Source organism: Cucurbita pepo, chromosome 9 (genome assembly GCF_057944985.1).
Source record: "Cucurbita pepo subsp. pepo isolate OVF chromosome 9, ASM5794498v1, whole genome shotgun sequence".
Classification (NCBI taxonomy): Eukaryota; Viridiplantae; Streptophyta; class Magnoliopsida; order Cucurbitales; family Cucurbitaceae; genus Cucurbita; species Cucurbita pepo.
In genome coordinates this window covers 419,570-437,616 of record NC_141806.1, presented here as the reverse complement: position 1 = coordinate 437,616, position 18,047 = coordinate 419,570, and the positions used below count along the sequence as shown (strand labels likewise).

Below are 18,047 nucleotides of genomic sequence, written 5' to 3'. Positions count from 1 at the left end.
GGAAATGTACCTTCGCACGTGCGTATGGGTCCCACTTTTTCCCCTCATATATATATATATTATTATTTTTAATTAAAGATAATAGAATAATAAAATAGTTTTAATTAGAATGTACCTTGATGTGATAATTTTACATATATTCCACGGAGGATTCTTATAGCTGTTTAAGAAAGCATATTCTTAAAGTAAGAAATGGCCATGTAAGGATATGATTCTTTTTGTTATTTGAGGAAGAAAATCCTCCAATGAAAATGCTTGTCTTTTTACGAACATCATTTATGGTCGAGAAATAATCTTTCGTACGGGACTAGTCTCATTGAAAGGAAACGAGATCCTAATTTTCCAATTACGTTAATTTCTATTTAATCATCGTTTCTTTATATGTTTACTCCATAAGGCATATTGCAGTGCATGCATGACCAGTTTTTTAATTTCACCTCCTGTGCATTCCTTACAAGGATATAGAAACTTGGTCAAAGCGGACAGGGCTCGAACTGTTACCGTTTAACTATTTTGCTTGTGAACTATGATCTCTAATAGTAGTGCTTTTGACGTATTAGTTACGCGCTACCATAACTCGGACCATGTTCAGGAAGCATTGAACAAAAAAGGCTATTTATTTATCACTTCATATTCATTTCCCACTCAACCATATTTCGAACATTTGTTTCATTATTTGAATTTGTACAAACTATTTTGAAGGAAACATATTCTATATTAACTTCAAACGAGATCTAACTATTCTACCCTTCATCACAAAAACTTTATTATATAAGAAAAAAAAAGAACAATAAAGGAAAGCAAGGAAGAACAGAGAAGAACATCATTTGATGAGAACTAAACCAATGCCTGTGATAATTAGAGTCGAGGGAAGTCCAAATTTAAGATGATTCCAGAAGGATAAATTGTAGCTTAGCTGTGGAGTGCGACGAGCCTGTTCGCACACAATCAAGTTGGCAGCTGAGCCTAACAATGAGAGGTTTCCAGCTACAGTACTGATCCAAGCTAAAAGCAGCCATGCCCGTTTTTCTTGAGCTGGGGATATTGCAGCAGCTGATGCGGCAACCCGTGCTCCAAGCAGAAGAACTAACAACAGCATCATGAAAAGGCATTATTAGATGGCATCCTCAGAGATTTTTCTTGAGGGAACATAATCTTTGTGAATAACAGAGATGCTGCCTAACGCTAACAAACGCTAACAGACGAGAAAAATCTTTGCGAATAACGAGATTTTCACGACGACTAACCAGCTCAATCAAACTCGTGAATAACATAACGTTTGCTAATCAAGAAAAAATGATATGGTCATCACTTCTCATTCAAGATCTATCTTAACATACTATTTTGAGCATTTCATATAACCAAACACCAAAAATCCTCCAAATGAGGATCAGGGTTTCTTTGATTACGAGATATAACTAGACAATAGAATTGAAATTCTGGAAAGCAATGAAAAATGGGAGAATAAGTATTTAAATACCTGTAGGAACGTTCGAAGCCAGGTTCGAGAGGTATAGTATGACAAGAGCAAGAACTACGGTCCCAGAGACACGATCAATCTGTGCGTGCGGCTCCATGAAATTCCAAAAAGCATTTGGTAATCCAGTCTTGTTAAAACCATCAACCGTGATAAACATCCCACAAAAAAAGACTAAAAGTGAATAGGAAACCTGTAGAAATACAAAAACTCCATTGAGAAATCATCTATTTACCAAACAAAGATGGACAAAGAAGTAATGGTTCAAACCTTTTCTAGGCATGGCTGAGCATCCTTGAAATCAAGAACCACAAGAGCGAGTGCAGCAGTCACTGCAGTCCACGACATATTCAAGCCCATCAATAAAGCAACCAGCATTCCTATAGTCACAAGATAAACACAACATTTCCATGCCATCCTCCTCCATTTCGTGCTCCAATGTTGCTTTCCTTCCGAGACCTGCAAAGGTAATGGTTCTTTCTGCTTATCCATGGAGTTGAAGCTCTTGGAAGAAAAACCTTCTTCCCTTTTCTGAGGAGGAGGAGATGCATTAGGCACACACTCTTTTGATGCATCAGATATTCTTGCCACCGCCTCCGTCACGGCACCGTGAGACCAGTGAATTTCATTATCTTTCGAACTTACAGAAGTTCTAAGAGTTTCAACATTCGCATTTGAGTTGGGAGGACTCTGTGCGTACATCGAATCCAACCGAGAATCCCATTCCTGAGAGTTGAGGGATGGAATTTGTGAGTGTGACAATCTGGCTGGTGAAAACCTATGAGAATTCACATCTTCATCTGCAACAATTTCTGGGGGAACATCTTCTTCATCCTTTTGGATAGATAACAGTTTCCAATATGAGATAAGAATAATTAAAGCATTTACAACAATACCAACAAGCATAGCTGGGAGTATTCCAATCACAAATTGCCCAAAAGGAATTCCACTCTGAACAGCTATGACCAAGTTTTGGGGGTTGCCAATAGGTGTTGCTGAAGATCCAATATTAGCACTCGACGCAAGAGCAAGAAGGAAGGGACGAGGTGGAAGATTATGTTGCTTTGCAATTTTTAACACAAATTCAGTCAGAACCACGCAAGAGGTGTCATTGGTGAAAAGAGCACTAGAAATTGCAGAAATGAGACACACTCGACATATTAAATCCTTGGCTCCTTTACTCTTCCACGACAGCACCTTACCTAAGTACTTGAACATATCAGCTCTTTCAAGATAAACACTGACTACCATTGTCCCAAACAGAAGACCAAGTATGGGGAGATCAATGGCAGCATACGCTTGATCTGGAGTTAGTACTCGAAATAGGACCATTAGCATTGCCCCTAGCAGAGATCCTGCCGTTCTCCCAATTGGTAGAAATGGGATAGCAGGAAAAACAGCTAATAACCAGAAGATTCCAAAGGCAATTGAGCCCAGGATAACTTTCACAGTATGATCCATGGCCATTTTTGCAACCAGATTCGACTTGAGTGAGCCTCGAACCTGATTGACTGGAAATTACACCGGATATCTTCTAAGCACCAGCGTAGCTCGGTGTCTTGATTCAACTTCTCATAAAATCCCTGTAAACCTGAGAAGAAAATTTAGTTTACATGATTTACTTAACAAAACTCTAACCCAATTGAAAGAACGCAAGGATAGAGGAATAAAGAAAAGTGGCACAAGGAACCTGCTATTGTAGCTTTAAACAGTGACAAAATTTCAGAACACAAACCATCAGGCAAGAATTTATACACAAAATATCTAACTTTCCAAAAGCTAACTCTTAAGAGATAAATGGTGATCGAACCAACTTGTACACATTTCTTCTATATTTTAACTTCGAAAATAAGAAGTCCACTTGCCATGTAACGTTAATTTACATAAAGTTCAGGCAATATATTAAGAATGAATATTAGTCTAATGGCTAACACTTTTAGAATTAGGAGTCACTCAATTATATAGAAAACAATATGGGATCAAACAGTACTTGAAACTCTGCTTTTTCATCCTCTTCTAAACTAGATTACCAACTGGATCATTAGGGTGGTGACATTATTTTCTAGTAATTGCCATGATATTCAAAATCCAAATCCTCCATGAAAGATAGCGGAAGTACAAAATTCATTGGCCAGCAAGAATCGGAGGTGGGATTTGAACCAAATTAGAATGAATTAAGAAAAGTTCAAATAGTTCAGGAAAAGGCAGCTCCAATCTCCCATGGCAGCTCTAAGCTCTCATGGCTTCCAATCCAACCAATACAATACGCCCCACATTGGGAAGTTAACAAATTAAAGTTTAAAAGACAAAAGATTAACAAGGGCCCTACATCATAAGAGGAAAGGGCGTAAAAATGGACTGAAATTGATGAACTACCAATGAAAGCATATCATCAGAAAGTTGAAAAAACTTACGAAAATTTTGTAAGCATCTGGATCCAAAAGAAGAGATCTCAGAGTCTTGCTTTCTGTTCGAAAACGAAGGGGAATCTAATAAAAAGTGGATATAATGAAGGTTCTCACAAGAATTCAGAGGAAAGAAAAAGGCTGGACTTCACACAAAAGTTTCATGGCCACATGGTGAACTCTCAGCTTTAAATAAAACAATGTCTACGTAGAGACAGGTATTTTCGTCAGTCAGCGAATTCATGGCTCCTGTTCAAGTTATCTGGGAATAGGATTCCCAAATCCATTATTAACCTAACTCCTATTATCGATTTTCATCCAAAAAAGAAAAAAGAAAAAGAAAAACAAAGCATTACTGTTTCATTTGATCGATGTGTTTAGCATATTAACCATTCATTTCTTCATTGACCATTAATTGCGAAGAACATGCAATTAGTTCAAACCAATGTTCAAACTGAGATAAGATTCAATAATAATTGAACAAATTTAACCCTGAGATTTAACAATCATCCCTAAACAGTTTACCATTTGACCTTTCAATCTCATTGTGTCCATTTTATCACTGTCCGCCGCGGGCTCCACCATCGATCGCCGGAGGAACCGTCGATCTCTATTCCTCCGTCGTTCTAGGGATCCCGATCTTTCTTTCATGAGTCCTAAGTTCCAATAAAAGTGGGGGCCCCTTTTGAAGGTCCGGGGCCCTAGCCTGGACCAAGTCAACAGGTGCACCTGCAAACGGTAACCCAAGGTTGACAAGCCAAGTGGCAGCGGCAACCGGTGGAGCCGCGGAGGAAGGTCGGTCGTGGCTCTCATGGGACAGCTTGGTGGATGAGTGTTTTTTGTATTTTTGTGAGTGACGTAATTAATCTTATCGCTTTTTTTTTCTTTTTCTTTTTTTAATGTATTTTTCCCTCCTTTTTTGAAAAGTCGCACAAATTATTTGTCCTTATCCATGGATTTTGAGAAAATTAATCTTTTTATCCCAAAATTTAGTATAATTTGGAGTTTATTTTAATTTAGTCCATGTTTTCTTGCTAATTAATTTAATGGATAAGAAATTATGATAAATCATAAATATATATATATATATGATGTTTAAAAACTTTTAGATAAATGTATAAAATTTTCCAATATAATAGAAATAAAATTCAATAATATAATATTTTAAAACTTACCAACCGAGTAAAATTAATTTAAAATTCATAAATAAAAATATATGATAATTTTGATAGCATTTAATAATAAAACTTAAAAGCAATCATTTCCAAATTCAATACAAACCCAATAAATGTTAAAGTTGCATGAGTTTATGTACTACACGTAAAATCTTTACTAAATGCGCGGCTGTTGAAATGTCAAGATAAATTTTTATTTTACCTTTTATATATATATATATCCTTCTCATTTAGATTTTCTTTTATATATATATATATATATATATATAGATTTTTGACCTCTTAATCGAAAGTACATACCTTATTAATTGAATTACATTTAAGTTGATAAAGGGTATTTTAAAAATAACAAAAAAAAAAATTTAGAGAAAATAATTAAGGAAGAATTAGTGTGAAAGTCTTAGTCAAAATTATCATAAACCATAAATATATACTGGGAAATGACTCCCTCCCCATTTTGCCAATTTGTTTTAATTATTTTTATTTTTATTTTTCTATTTTTGTTATTATATCCCTTATTTAAAAAAAAAGAAAAGAAAAGAAAAGAAACAAATCTCAAATTTAAATTATGATTTATTCTATAGTTATCCTTAAAATTCTATCTATATATAAATTATGACATTAATTTAATTAATCTTATAAATTCCTTTAAAATATATTGAAAATTTTTCTTAAAACACATGGTAATGAGTACGTTCATCCTTAAAATTATATGATAACTTTTCAATCTCAAGAAGTGGTCGAACTTGTTTCTATAAAAGTTATCAATAATGACAATATGAAAAAATAAAAATAAAAAATAAAAAGTGTTTTAGAATTATTTTATTATTATTTTTGTCAAAAACTATTTAAAATATGGAGATTCATGAGTTATGTTCGAGTAAATTATAATTATCCCTGAAATTTTAAAAATCATATTTTATTTTTTTCAAACAAATTATTAAAAGGGTTTTTTCTTCTTCTTGAAACTAAAATAAATATTTTAAAATTCATGAAATAAAATAAATAAAAAAGTATATAATTTTTTTTTTTTTTTAAGTATATGATAAAAAAAAATAGAAATTAAAAAACTGAGATTTAAACTTTTTTTAGTAATGATTTTTAATTTTATAGTCAAGAATCAGTTTCATACCTTAAAAGACCCAAAAATATACTTAACTAATAAGTAGTTATATTTTGATTGAATATATATTATTAAATATATTATTAATATAAATAAGTTATAAAATGAAAGAAGATTACAATTTGGATTTGTTTTTCTATCATGATAATTTAATGAAAAATAAAATATAAAAAAGGATGGATCCAAAAATATTTGTAAAGTTTGGTTTTAATGAAAATAATGTGACAAATTAAAAGAGGACACATGATAGTCCACATTTAATTGAAGGTTGAAAATCAAACCAAAAAATGCACACCCATAGCATATAGTCAACCAAATTAATTGGTTCAATCTTCTATGTCAAACATGCAGCTAAACTGGCACCCACCACCATCTCAACAATAATTTGACTTACCAACAAATATAACTTTAAAACAAAATTCATCTTTAATTTTAATATTTTAATTCAACTCGACTTATACACCACACAATAATGTTAAATTACTATGGTACGGATACTTATCGTATCTTATCCTTAAACTACGTATCTATAACTTTTATTTTTTAATCTCTATTATTACCACTATTTTTTTTTTTTTCAAGAATTTGCCCTAACTTAATCCACTCACTCGATGTAATCCATTCCCTTTTAGAGATAATTATAAATTTGGGAAATAATTTTATTTTTTATTCATTTATAGCTAAATACAATCATAAATTAGGAAATAATTTTATTTTTTATTCATTTATAACTAAAGCTAATTTGTAAAATAAATACAACTATAAATTTGGAAAATAATTTTATTTTTTATTCATTTATAACTAAACCTAATTGGTAAAATAAATATAATTATAAATTTGAGAAATAATTTTATTTTTTATTCATTTATAACTAAAGCTAATTTGTAAAATAAATATTTGTATTCGGAATGAATTAAAATTATAATTTATTCATTAAAAATTTTAAATTTATTGCTTTCCTAAAACATTAAAGATGACGAAGATGTACATTCTTGGGCGCTCAATATATCTAACAAAATTAAACTCTTAAGATGAAGAAAAAATTTCCTTCGTAACTAAGCAACATCCTAGACCGTCGACGAATAATAGGTACCCCACCTCAGACAGAATTAGTGAATCGTGTAATAAGGCGATTATTTTGTGGGGTTCAAGAGCATTTGAGTTAGCCGTCGACGCCCGATTGCATAACAAGCACAATATACGCTTTTAAAATATATATATATCAAAATGTTTTTTTTTTAATAATAATAATATACAATATCTAAAAGTTGCATACTTTATAGTGTTTAATTATAACTTAATACTAATTTATTTTAACTAATGAGAAATCGAAAAAAGTCAGTTCCTTTACGTGATGTCAATAATGCATTTATATATATATATATATATATTTTAAAAAGATCTTTAAAAAACCAATATCTTTAAAAAATTAATTAAAGTAGTGCATTTTATATAGTTTAAACCAATTTTTGTATAAATACTTTATCAGAATAATAATAACAATAATACAAAAATAAAATAAAAGTACTCCAAACTATTCAGTTTTCTTTTTCTTTTTTCCTTTTAAAATAAATGTGGTTTTGCTATGAGATTTAAAAAATACATTAAAAAAAATTCCGTCCCCCACTTAATGTTTGCAACGACTCTAAAATCATTTAATAACAAAATTAGTATTGCATTTTAGTAAGAGCATAATATATGAACAAACTGATACCACATTCAAATAAAACTATAATGCAACTTAACTGTCAAATTCGAATCTAAATCTAATTATTTTTTTATATTTTAAAAATAACGTTAAATCTTAACCCACTTTCAAATATATATTTAAAGAATTAATTAATAAAATAAAATAGATAATAGATAATTTATTTTTTTTAATTTTACTTTTCATATTTGAGTGATTCACACGTCAATATGCATTAGGAACTTACAAATATAAAATGTTTTCTTGTATATCTTAATTACCACGTGCCAACACAACCAATTTATTGGTAAACAAAATAAATAGTAATTTTCTCTATAATTTAAATAAAAACCCTAGTTTTAAAGATTTACATATCATAATGCACTATGAGACTTAGAAATATAATAATTTATTAACAAATAAACAAGTGGTAATAACATTAAAAAATTGTAGTTTTTTTTCTCTTTTTTTATTTTAGTGAGTGACAGGTCAACGTGCACTAAGAGAGCTTTAATTTGTTAAAAGGGTCGTTGATAAATAAAAGATTAAATTATAGAAGGTACAATATAATTAATTTTAAATTTGCATGTGATATTTTAAAAATTATGATTTAATCTACATATTTTAGTTTGCTAAAAAAAAAACTAGAACATCTAATAATTAATTAATAAATGCAGCAAGTAGTAATCATTTAAAAAAAAAAAATCACTTTTTTGTGCACTAATTATTGATTATTGATGCAAAATCTTGGATAAAGAGAATGTAATCAAATTAACAATTGAGAAAAATAAGTGGGTGGAAAACAAGAACTGCATACACGCGTGAGTTTGTCACACACTCTAAATTTGGGTGAATTGAGTTTCTACCGAAAATTATTTGACTTTGACCGACTTGACTAGAGATGTTTGTTTAACTTGTAAGATTAGGACCTCACGGATATCTATATTAATGAGACATTCTCTATTTAAACTGAATGTGAGAGAGTAAGGAGAGATTTTTCTCTATATATTATATATAATTGAGAAAAAATTTATTCTTGGATCCCTGACTCGAGTGAAAATAAATAGAGAATTTACCGGAGCGAAAATTGAAATAGGAGTCAAGGATAAGGACGAGGAGGCTTTCTTACCTCATCGACATCTCAATTGATTTGAATTGGCTCGCCACTAAACCGATACAATTTATTGATAGATAAAATAGGTAGCCACTCTCTATTTTTTTTTTATTTAATAATAAATCACATAAATATAAGAACAATCCATAATAGATTTGAAAATATAATAATAAAACCACCTTTTTCCCTTAACCTTTTCCCATATGTACGGAAGAGACTTGCAAATTAAAACAATATTTTAGTCTTAAATATATTTTAAAACTATTCGTCAATTAATTTGAAATTAATTACAAAATTTAGTTTTAAGTTATTATTAAAATTTTAATGATATTTTAATTTAAATAAAATAATTTTTTTCCTTTAAAACATAGCTATTGATGGGTAAGGCATTACGCACTAAGAACTTAGAAAATATATTTTTTTTAAAAGATCATTAAAAAAAATAAAAACAAGCAATAATGGTTAAGGTTAAATACTTTTAAATTTTAATTAGATGCCTTTCCGTCCTTAATTTTTAATATTATTTATTGAGATGAAATTGGAATATTAAAATTTATCTTTTAATTTGTAAGATATATAAAAATGGTGGGGGAGAAGTATGGAGTGATATAAAAGGGTTGTTGGTAGGGGTCAATTATGGCATTTAGATGGCATATTCTTCACTTGTTCAGCTAGCATAAGAATGTGTTCGCACGTGTAAAGCTATGTTTGGTATGCTTTTTGATGGACTACTTTTCATCAAATATTTTTAATATAAATTATTTTAAATAATGTCGCAAAAGTTATGTATATCGAGATATTCGAATGACCTTCATATTGGATGAAAATCCCACATCGACTAATTTAAGGAATGGTCATGAGTTTATAATCAAGAAATATTATTTTCATTGGTATGAAGTCGTTTGGAGAAGCTCAAAGCAAAGCCATGAGAGCTTATGTTAAAAGTGGACAATATCATACCATTGTTAGGGTTGAGATAACAGAGGACTCGAGACAAGGTTGATTTGTTAGCTTAAAATTCAACCCAAATGTCCTTTCACGTTCGGTGAGTTGTTGAGCTTTTTAATCTTATTTGAATCTTGATTTTTCTCGTTTTTGTGTTCATCCTTAGGGTCCAATGTTACGCCTAACATATATATTATCGAGATTTTTCGATAATAATTTTGTATTTTCGTGTTTTTAATAAACTAATCCAATTTTTAAGTAAATTTTATTTATAAATAATTTTAATTAAAATCCATAGTATTTATTTGATTGATAGAAGAATTTATAGATTTTGAAAGTAGTTGGGGTGATGATATATAATCAACAACAACAATAATTTTATTGAAATTTAAATAAATGCAATAATTAATTTTATAAATTTTAATTTGTGTTGTTTAATAATATCCAATTTTAGTTCCAACAACCCATATCAATGTTGTTGAACGACCATTCTTTTTTTTGCTTGTTCTAGTATTTTATTATAGTTAAAGATCGTACGGTATTATAGTTTCCAACTAAAAAATTGTTATTATCCATATATGAAGTTAATAAAATATATACATATCCTAAAAATAAAATAAAAATGGGATTATTACTTTTTAAATTAATAATAAATTTGCCATTTCATAACTCAAATTATTAAAATATATGTTATTAGAGATTCAAATCTTCACGTCATAGATTGACTCACCTAAAAAAATTGAATTCAATCCAACTTTGAACTAGTTCTTTCAAAATAATTTTTTTTAATCTTCCCTTTAGCTTCTTATTTTTTAGTTTAGTGTATGAATTTAATAGACCATCCGAATAAGCAAAAATTTAGGATAGTTCATGTGAGATCACACGTGGGTTGGAGATAAGAACGAAACATTTCTTATAAGGGTGTAGAAACCTCTTTGTAATAGACGCGTTTTAAAATCGTGAGATTGGCTACTGTAACGACCTAGATCCACCGCTAGCAGATATTGTACTCTTTAGGCTTTCCCTTTCGGGCTTCCCCTCAAGATTTTAAAACGCGTCTGCTAGGGGAAAGTTTCCATATCTTTATAAATGGTGATTTGTTCTCCTCCACAACTAATGTGGGACATCACAATAGATAAGAGCCTGACACCGGACGATGTGTCAGCTTTCTCGCTGTTCCCCGAAGGGGGGTAGACACGAGGCGGTGTGCCAGTAAGGACGCTGGGCCTCAAAAGGGGTAGATTTGGGGGCGGTCCCACATCGATTGGAGGAAGGAAAGAGTGCCCGCAAGAACGCTGGGCCCCAAAGGAGGGTGGGATTATGATGTCTCACGTTGGTTGGAGAGGAGAACAAACCACCATTTATAAGGGTGTGGAAACCTTCCCCTAGCAGACACGTTTTAAAGTCGGAAAGGGAAAGCTCAAAGAGGACAGTATCTGGTAGTAGTGGATCTGGGTAGTTACAGCTACGATTCCCAACGGATCGAGTCGGATAATATTTGTTAGCAGTGGACTTATAAGCTTGGACAGTTACAAATGATATCATAGTTAGGCATCGAGCGATATGCCAGTGAGAACGCTGGACACCAAAGAAGGTAGATTTTGAGATTTTGAGATGTTGAGAGGGGAACAACCTCTACCCAATAGTAGGCTTGGACTCTTACAACTTATTTCGAGAAACGAATGTCATTTATTCAAACCGTCTCTTTCGTGGTGATTTCGAAATGAAACGTTACAACAGAAGTAGCGTCAAACTTTGGAGCTACAAAGATGGTTCCCATCCATGTGTTGGGGAAGCTATGTTAGGCACAGGACAGGAAAAATTAAATGAAGAAAAGGCCCACACTGGGTGTGGCTGCAACAGCCAGAGGTCACAATTGACCTATATTCCTCACAGAGGGCCCCTTTTTGAGCTCAATTTTCCACAGTTTCACATTAACCTCATGTTTTTCTTTTCCAAGAGCTATTGATTTTTGTTCCTTCACAAGGAATTCTCTTGGCAGTTATGGTTAAGATGGAGCCTTCAAAGCTTTGAAATTGTGTTTGTATTTTAGGCCATGGGCCAAATTTGACTCTCTCATTTTCATACTTATGAACTTACTTTGGGGCTGTCTCCATCCCAACACTGTTTGTTTTTCTAGAGAAAGTTATTGTTTATCATGGCCATAAACTTCGTAACCAAGTCTTCTTGCGATTGTGTTTTGATGGAGACAGTTCGAAAGAAGTGTTTAATTTAGTAGTTTGTAATAATTTAGTCTTTATACTTTAAAATTTGTAACAATTTAAACCTGTTTGGTTCTTAATTAGCTTAATAAAACAACAACCAACTAACACTTTGACTTCACTTGGCCCGAGCAACCACTGGAGTGATCTACACATATGAATTAATGGAGGACCTCTATCAAGCTTTATGTATCAGTATGGAAGAAAGAACGAGTTAGAGAAAAGCTTTACAAATGGTGTTAATGAACAAGATTTCAAAGACCTAGAAATGAATAGGGGTGAACATAGAATTTGAAATATTGTTAAAATTAGTCAAAATCAATCGACATTGAGCCTAACCGTGAGCCTCCATCGATCTCTCGCTCTCGCCCCTCTATTTACTATGGCTAGAGATGTTCTTATGATATAGGTTAGTGAGAAAGAAAATGAAAATGGTTTGAAAGACATATTAGTCTATTTTCACTACAAAATATTAAATAACTATGGATTCTCTTTTGAAATAATGCCAAAAAAAAAAAAAAAAAATAGTTTTTCTCACTATTGGACTGTTGAAAAGAATTTGAAGAATTGAAATATTAATAATTTTGTTTTTCATTTTTTTATTCTAATTTTATTGGATAAAAAGACTTTGAAGGCCTTGAAATTTTTTCAAAGTTGTTGATTTAATGTTTTAAGTGTTTTTTTTTTTTTTTTTTGAAGATCTTGGAAAAAATGTGACGGTGTTTTATTTCTTTTCCAATTATGTTATCATCTCATTATTTGAATTTTATACTATGGATACAAATATGCGTCAATTTGGAAATTATGTGATTGAAAACTTTAGATTAAACTATTATTATTTGTTTTTCAATGATAATCATGAAATAAATATATTATTATTTGTCATTTAATATTAGTTTTCGCTTATTATTTAAAAATATATGTTTAAAGAAATAAATGAAGCAAAGGGAAATGGTAGGTTTTAAAACATGGAATTTTATAAGTTTTAAAGAATGGGAGTTGGTTTGGTGCCAAAACTGGTCTACCCAATTGATACCCAATTGACCTGATCCATTTTGGGCCGACCTACCAATAATTTCACATTTCTAGTTAGGGTCGGATAATTGAATGCCTACGTAAAGCTTAGTTTTGAGATTAACGAATTTATGGTCTACATGTTTGGTAGATAAGAAAGCTCGGTCCTTTACAATTTCATAAAATTGTAAAGTAAGATTAAATATTCTATCTTGTCTGAGTTAAACAATATATATCTATAACCTAAAGACTTTAGGGTTGATCCAAATTGATTCGAGGATGTCGTGGTCTAGAGATTAGTAGGAGAATCTGCAATTCTATGGTGTTTAGACTAAATACTAAAGTTTAGAAATTAAATAATCACTTGCATTAAATTGAGTTGGAACTCTAAAATTAAGATACATAATAAACCAAAATATCCATATTGGAATCAAAAGAGAAATGAAGTTTTTACACTTAGTTGCAGAGGAATAAGCTAAGAATCACCAGAGAGTTTTGAAGAAGGGAAGTTTCATTGTTGGGGAAGAATGAAATTTCATATTATTTTACAAGACAACAAAGAATAAAAGGCTTCTATGAATCATCTACTTGTTGCCCTATGATAAAGAATGCTCCTTCAGTACCCACATTAGTTATCCCTAATAACACTACCTCTTCTTTCTGCTGTCTATTGGAAAACATTCTTTTCCTAAAACTTCAATTTCCAAAGGAAGATTACATTCAAATGTACATTCAAAAGATCTTAACTCAGCTGACCCCAGATTGCAAGATTGGGAAGAAAGTCCAGTTGTTGCCTGGACTACTGGCTTCCTTCACACCCACCTTTTCGTTCGCCCACCACTCTGCACCAACCGAGGCTGTATTCTGCATTTCTCCTTTTGTTCGGTCGAAGTTGAACTCTTTGAACGAACCGAGAGTTACAGCTCGTTGATTTTGGTAGCATCGATTGTCCTCTCCTGCAGCTTTTTCAGGTGCTGTGGAAGAAGTCGTCTTGATGTCAAAGAACTCATAAGTTTCAGCTTCTCTTGATGATGATTCTTTGTTTTCATTTTGATGGCACTTTGGAGACGACTCTGATTCGGTTCTAATGGATGTCATTGACTTAATTGCAAGACAACGTGCAACATCTTCGCCTGTTAACTCAAATGACACCCTATGATTTGTCACATCATTTGGACATCCACTTCCTGAGTTGGCAAGGGAAGCCACCTCAGATATTTGGTTGTCCAACAATAGACCATCTTGCAAGGCATGCCCCAAACCGTCAGGCGTCAAGGTTCCAGAGCCCAATCTTGAATCTTGTCTCATGCCATTTGGGGTCACAGATCCAGATCCTAATCTCGAACATCCCATACCATCAGGGGTCAAAGTTCCCGAACCTAACCTAGAACCTAAACCAGTACCATCCGGCGTTAAAGATCCAGAACCCATTCTCGAGATCCATTTGCGAGTTGTAAAATGTTCAAGACCCAACAGCTTGGGAGCATCAGCCATGCGAAACTCAAGAATGGGGTGCTTATCAGGGAAAGGAGAAGATGTACCAGAGTTTGAAATTACTGATCCAGGTGATATAAGATAGGCACCGGGGCTACCTGGATAGGGTTGATAAGGCTGGAAATCACAATGGGATAGTGCAAACTTGTGGTTAGTCCCAAAACTTCTATTAGTATGGCTTAGAGAAGATGTCAGCAATTTAGCAAATGGCACTTCAGGAGAGGAGGGTGTGGTCAATTGCACAGACTCAGGAGGAGGAGTATAAGGAGCAGTTGATGGTTCAGTGGTGAAGGCAGAAAAAACTGGAGGCGAGACCAACTGGGTCTCATATGTATAAGGGCCTATTGCAAAAATGGATGCAGGTCCATTTGGGGAGTAGCTATTGACTGAAAGGGCAGTTAAAGAGAGTAATCCAGCGGGAGATTGACTATGTGATGGAGGTTCGGACTGGAGGAAAGATGCAGGAGAAGACGGAGGGGCAATGAAAGGTAATACCATTGTGGTTGAAGGTGGTCGGTGTTCAACAGCAGCAGCAACAGCTCCTGGTACCACAGGTTCCGGAACAAGTACAGCATTACTAATACGCTTACTGTTTTTCTGTGAACCGATTCCAAAACACCAGTACAGACTCCAGCAGCTACCCCATCTTCGTTTCTGTACTCAGATAACAAAAGAACATAAATCAAAAGACCAACAGAGCAGTACTAAGAACAATTGTTGAGAAATCTAAGATCTTCGGCTGTTATAGACCTTACTAGTATAAGCTCATATTCATCAACGGTTGAGTGTTAACAAAACAGTATACTACTTTCTCACCTCCTCGTGTCAGGCAACATAGCATAAGAATGAAAGGAAGAGAGCGAAAAAAACCACTCCATCCAATGGCCACAAAAATCAAATTAACCGAACATTTATGTTTCTGGGGCAAATTGATAAATAATTCACGTTGTGTTGGTAACCAAACAAACCAAACTGGTTCCAGAAAAGCTCTGCATAAAGAGACGTCTCAGTTATGAGCCATTCATTCAGGTAGATGATCTGAGGTCTATGAAAAGTGTTCTTCATTCTTAAGCTTAAAACTAAAGATTTTGACGGTTAATTGCTCCAAGATAAGAAGCGGTATGATAGCTCAATAACCGCACCTTCAGGAGCTTAGAATCTTCCTTTAAACAGATGCAAATTTTTGTCTGTCCACATTAAAAGAAATCTCAGCCTAGGCCAAACTCAACCTTAATAGAAAAAACTGAAGCCTAGAAGAGCCGAATTAATTGATACACTGTATACAGCTGCAAGATCCATTATAGAAAAACAACTAACTCGAGAAATCTAGTGAAGTACATAAGATCGCTAATTAAATTGATAGAAGTTCCACGATATTGACAATCTTACACCGAATGAATCAATGTTCTGAAGGAATTTATTGCACAGAAACTAGCATTTCGAGCTTGTAATTAACTACCGAACAACCTCATGTTCTCATTCCTTTCTGTTTCGAAACAAATTAAAAGTAACTTTTCAAGTTGCCTTATCCTCAACTTTCAGCGGTCAGACTAATTAAGCAACAAATTTTCGGGAATTTAACCTCCAACATCTTCATCCAAAGAAAAAAAAAAAGCAACACAGTAATAAAAACCAGCAACCGAAGCAGAGAACCCCAAATCAAAATCTTAGAATCAAGAAATAAAGGAAAGCGTAACCAACACGGTTTTCTCAAATCAGAGAAAATCAATCAGGTCATCAACTTTTATGAGATTTTCCCCATCCAAACACAAAATAGCAAACCAACGCCGAGATCAAAGACTTAATCCTCAATCAAATTATCGCACTATTCTCAGTTTCAAAGTAAAATCAGACAACAGAATAAAGAAAAAAGCCACCTACCGAAGGCGTCGGAGGCTGAACACGAGCCTCAGCGGAGATGATCGCAGTAGCAGCAGCATTAACCGTATCCACGCTGTTGTTCATACTTCCCATCTCCACCTTCCGCCAATCCAGATAGCTCTACCGCCGGACTCTTCAACAAGTTCGCCGTGTTTTCTGACCAACCTACCGCCGCTAACTCCCCGGCAAAATCAATTACTCGCCAGTGAGATCAGAGTTGACAGCCAAAAAAAGAAACATAAACGACTTTCGGATTTGATCTAAGAAATGAAAAACTCGGGGCCAAGGAAGAGAGGGATCGTATTTTCTCATTTTATATATTTCCAATTATTTATATAATAAAAATAATAACCTAAATAAAAAATAATAAAAAAATATATAAAATCTGGAGTCTGGTTGTCTCTAAAGTCGAGTTGGGTGCCTCGTCCGGCATTTATCCTCTGATTTCCGCAATTTTTAGTAATCATTTAGAACCGATAATCCAATGGGACCCACTTCAAAAATTCATAATCTTAAATTATAATATTAATGGCAACGCCCATGATGACTCCATAATTACTATTATTTTCATTATAAAAAAAAACACAAATTTATAAAAAAAAAAATTACTTTTACTGTGGTTTTAGAAAGTAAATTTCCAAATAATCGTCCTTCCATTTCATAGGTATGGACAAAAATATAGTTATTTTAACTTTTAAGTTACCTGGTTAACCTGTCTGTTGGTAAACTGTCTCCATAAATTACCTTTATTTTTTTTAAATCTAAGATATTTCAAAAATTATTTCCAAAGCCCCAATCAACTTTGTTTTGCCATAAAACTCCCTAGAATTCCAATGGAATTTCATTTCGAGAATGAGGGTATATTTGTAATTTCACGAATTTTGGATTATTTCAAAATATTCATAATTTATAGCACATTCTTGCATAATTATTTGTTGACCCGCGTATTTTTTAATACGATGAAATTTAACTAATTTATGAAAATCCACCTCGGAAATTAGAAGTTAATAATAAGCCCCCTTGAAGAGATGCCCTTGAACTTAGATGAAATTACGAAATTAGCCCCAGGGAAATAACTGCAAAAGGGTGGACTTTAAATGCCTGTCTCCAACAACAAAAGGAGGTGCGTGAGATACTCGTGAGCTCCTTGTGCTCTCATTTATGCAATCGCTACACCCCGGCACGTGACCCATGTGACTGTCATTCTGTGGGCCATCAGATCTCCACCGATCTAATTTAAGATGCCTCATCAAAACAATTATAGCCGTTAAAATATGCAATAAAATATTTCTATAATTTTTAACAAATATTTAATATTTTTTAAATGTTGAGCAATTTAAAAAATAATGGTGATGATGACACGAGTAGTGGAGGTGACGTAATTCGAATCAATGAGAGGGGCAAGCAACGTAAATATAAGCAAGTAAAAGGGTGATTTATTAAGTAAATAAAAGTAATTTTTTAATGGAAATAGAAGCATAATCCCTATTCCTCGCGCAAGTTGTGCACG

The 18,047-nt window shown here is 32.8% G+C and overlaps 2 protein-coding genes across 7 annotated transcripts; both read right to left on the bottom strand.

Moving 5' to 3' along the window:
- Nucleotides 1–598: 598 nt before the first annotated feature.
- LOC111801462 (silicon efflux transporter LSI2) lies at nucleotides 599–4,585 on the bottom strand. 5 transcript variants are annotated; one of them, XM_023685469.2, is made up of 4 exons: nucleotides 4,408–4,585; nucleotides 1,748–3,068; nucleotides 1,481–1,670; nucleotides 599–1,086 (listed from the first exon to the last, which is right to left on the bottom strand). In XM_023685469.2, exons 2-4 carry the CDS (start codon nucleotides 2,942–2,944, stop codon nucleotides 824–826), a joined length of 1,650 nt encoding a protein of 549 aa, XP_023541237.1. In that variant the 5' UTR covers nucleotides 2,945–3,068; nucleotides 4,408–4,585; the 3' UTR covers nucleotides 599–823. The 5 variants fall into 5 exon arrangements, with proteins under 5 accessions (XP_023541237.1, XP_023541238.1, XP_023541239.1 ...); XM_023685470.2 differs by having other exon boundaries at nucleotides 4,416–4,585; XM_023685471.2 differs by lacking the exon at nucleotides 4,408–4,585 and adding an exon at nucleotides 3,892–4,209 and having other exon boundaries at nucleotides 1,748–3,060.
- Nucleotides 4,586–13,494: 8,909 nt separating this feature from the next.
- On the bottom strand, nucleotides 13,495–16,910 carry LOC111802681 (uncharacterized). 2 transcript variants are annotated; one of them, XM_087126637.1, is made up of 3 exons: nucleotides 16,538–16,910; nucleotides 15,473–15,645; nucleotides 13,495–15,310 (listed from the first exon to the last, which is right to left on the bottom strand). In XM_087126637.1, the coding sequence occupies exon 3, from the start codon at nucleotides 15,152–15,154 to the stop codon at nucleotides 13,910–13,912; it is 1,245 nt and encodes a 414-aa protein (XP_086982763.1). In that variant the 5' UTR covers nucleotides 15,155–15,310; nucleotides 15,473–15,645; nucleotides 16,538–16,910; the 3' UTR covers nucleotides 13,495–13,909. The 2 variants fall into 2 exon arrangements, with proteins under 2 accessions (XP_086982763.1, XP_023542906.1); XM_023687138.2 differs by lacking the exon at nucleotides 15,473–15,645.
- Between the last annotated feature and the right edge of the window lie 1,137 nt (nucleotides 16,911–18,047).

Bases quoted from the DNA above. Each gene is read 5' to 3' on its own strand.
- LOC111802681 (XM_023687138.2), bottom strand. From the start codon at position 16,630: ATGGGAAGTATGAACAACAGCGTGGATACGGTTAATGCTGCTGCTACT. The intron at 15,311-16,537 runs GTAGGTGGCTTT...ATCTGAGTACAG, and splicing joins TTCAGCCTCCGACGCCTTCG to AAACGAAGATGGGGTAGCTG.
- LOC111801462 (XM_023685469.2), bottom strand. From the start codon at position 2,944: ATGGCCATGGATCATACTGTGAAAGTTATCCTGGGCTCAATTGCCTTT. The intron at 1,671-1,747 runs GTTTGAACCATT...GTATTTCTACAG, and splicing joins CTCAGCCATGCCTAGAAAAG to GTTTCCTATTCACTTTTAGT. The intron at 1,087-1,480 runs GTATTTAAATAC...TGCTGTTGTTAG, and splicing joins GGCTTCGAACGTTCCTACAG to TTCTTCTGCTTGGAGCACGG.